We start from the raw sequence: 2,500 nt of genomic DNA, 5'->3' as shown, positions 1-2,500 counted from the left end.
CTGCAATATCGCCGCCGAGCCTGCACTCTGTTTCCCCCCTGCATTACGCTTGGAGCCCGTGTATGTGAAGATGGAGAACCGACGTGTTTGATAGTTGCCTTCCGTCTTTGGAAACTACCGGTCTGATAACATTTTCTGGTGAAACTTCAGCTGATTTGGTTATCCCTTTCCATTCTGCCGGAGTCCATGAATTGAATCTTGCGGCGTGTGAGACGGGGTTTCTATGATTTTGGGACAGGCGCTCTATCGCTGAAGCTATACCATGGAGAGTGCCGTGGGATGTACTGGTCTGAAAAGACTTTTATCAGTTACGTTCTGTTTTTTCTTTATCGTCAGCAGCAGCAAGGCAATCGGTAAGTCTTTTCATTTCATTACATTGTGCGTGATTGTGTTTTATTGCCTTTGGCCAATTGCATGTTTGTTGAAGAAAGTGATACGCAATGAAAACTGCAGACTGTGGACTACATCAGAGGTTTGGAAGTGCGGATGATGGATTCTTAAGATTTGGGTTTCCGTTACAGTTGATGGCTATGCAAGAATCAAGATGGTTTTGCCGGGGTCATATCGTTTTCAGTTACTGGTCACTGTTCGCTACAGCTCCTCATGAATAACGGGTCCACTAAAGGCTGGAAACCCATTCCATTAACGGCATGTTCAATTTGGTGCGCTGCCTTCTTTGGTTTTATTACATTCCCTATATTGCTTACGTGGACCGATAGTGGGACAAATGTCGATAATGTGGTGCTCTTGCTCGCCTGGAGTCTCTGTTGCATTTAGGCAAGAATGTTGAGTGAGTCCCAGCTGAGGAAATTCAGCTATTGTATGGTCGCAGGCAGTTTTGTCATAACCAACACGATTGTGCTTTTTCAGATTGTCATTGTTGACACATTTTATGACACTGAGCGGACATGTTTGTTTAATGATATGTGTAGAATAATGTAATAATAATATTGTAGAATAATGTAATGTTAATTAGATGCATTCGAGGCAGTAATTTCACCTTGGTTCATACTGCGAATAGAGAAACCATGGGTTGCCTCTGAATGGTATAGTCGACATTGATGCGCTTTGGGCAAACATTTAAATGTGCCCCCTGTGGGAAGGCTATACTCCCGTCTTGTGCAAAGTGTCAGTCTACGCTGGTAGGCCTACTATTGAGGATGTTGACTTGATATAGTCAGGGAAATGCTGCTTTAAGTTGGGGGGGGGGGGGGGGCTGAGGGCTGTTGAGCCGTAAGTATGGGTGCGCAGGTGTCTGCTTCTTGAAACATACGGACACCGCAATTGTTTGAATGGAAACCCTTCTGCACAAGCCCAGATCAGCATTCGAATCACCGTTTCCAAATTTGGCGTAGGCTATTCGTGTGGGAATGGCAAAACACTTGAAGATGTTTATATAATTAAAAAGAATATATTCAGTAGTTTATCTGAGTGGGCAAGCAGTTGGGGTACCCTTTGAGCTTGTAACGCCAGGGAGCTGAGAGCGGAGATGAGAATCTCGACGCAGCGACATTGCGTTCATCATTAAAACTACCGAGTTCTTTCTGGATGGCTGCTTTGACAGTTTTTTGTCCCTACACTTTAAAAAAATGGCAGGGGATCACTAGTTCATTGCGGTAAGGGAACGTTTTTAGCGCTGCTGCTGTGTGCGATTTGTTGGGAACTCCAACGCGTCGATTAGTTCAAGAATTTACCTGACTCCCAATGTATTTCAACTGAAGTGCCACAAGAGGTGCACTCTACCACCACGTATAGCCTACTCACCAGTAACCCGGTGTTCATTACTGAGGATGAAAATCTGTCAGTTTGGTGACACAATGACGCGTCTATTTCTAGATAGTTATTTTTAGATGGTTGGTAGTGCACAGAAAAGGAGATTGCTTCTAAATCTAGATCTGGAGGTTGTTTTCAGTAGGGTGTGAATATGAAAATAGAATGGAATAGAATAGGCCATGGTTGGAGTCATTTTGCCAGGCAGAAGACAGGGCAAAGTAGACTCTCTGTGTTAACAGCGGTAGGCCTAATGCCACACGTTATTTTCTCATATTGATGCATATGACTACAGTGTCCTTTCTGTTCCCTCATAAATAGGCTAATTGCTGTGCATAATAGGTAAGAAGCATTATTTTCTGCAGCACTGCAATGTGTTGTGCAATGCAGTAAATGCAACATTATTTGTAGGATATGCCTTTTTCGTGTCCCTCATATTGCAACGGTAATAGGCCTACTTGTAAAAACTTTGGTTTTGGCACTGCAGTACAACGCCGGATTTGTTTTTTCACAAAGGGCAAAAGGTCACAGTATGAAGTAAAATGTACAAAACGTAAAAAAACACAGATAGGCCTACTACACAGCAAACTATGGCTGACTTCAGAACCCATGGCTGTGATGTGGCGTATGCCAGAGACTACAGAATGATCTGCTAAAGAATGCATTCACCATTTATGCTTCTAGCATGTTGGCAGGACAACAATGTTGGAATGCTTATGGTGCATTCCAA

At 43.4% G+C, this 2,500-nt stretch overlaps 1 protein-coding gene across 1 annotated transcript in view; it reads left to right on the top strand.

Annotated features, from left to right (window-relative positions):
• Positions 1–6: 6 nt before the first annotated feature.
• Positions 7–2,500, top strand: part of dcc (DCC netrin 1 receptor) — a 357,856-nt gene continuing 355,362 nt past the window's right edge. Inside the window, exon 1 of the mRNA XM_063210977.1 lies at positions 7–353. Within this exon, the coding sequence (XP_063067047.1) occupies positions 263–353 (91 nt within the window). The 5' untranslated portion in view covers positions 7–262. The remainder of the gene's footprint in view (positions 354–2,500) is intronic.

This window comes from Engraulis encrasicolus, chromosome 11, assembly GCF_034702125.1.
Source record: "Engraulis encrasicolus isolate BLACKSEA-1 chromosome 11, IST_EnEncr_1.0, whole genome shotgun sequence".
NCBI classification, from domain to species: domain Eukaryota; kingdom Metazoa; phylum Chordata; class Actinopteri; order Clupeiformes; family Engraulidae; genus Engraulis; species Engraulis encrasicolus.
Note: the sequence above shows the minus strand (reverse complement) of the source record. Positions and strands in the feature narration are given on the sequence as shown.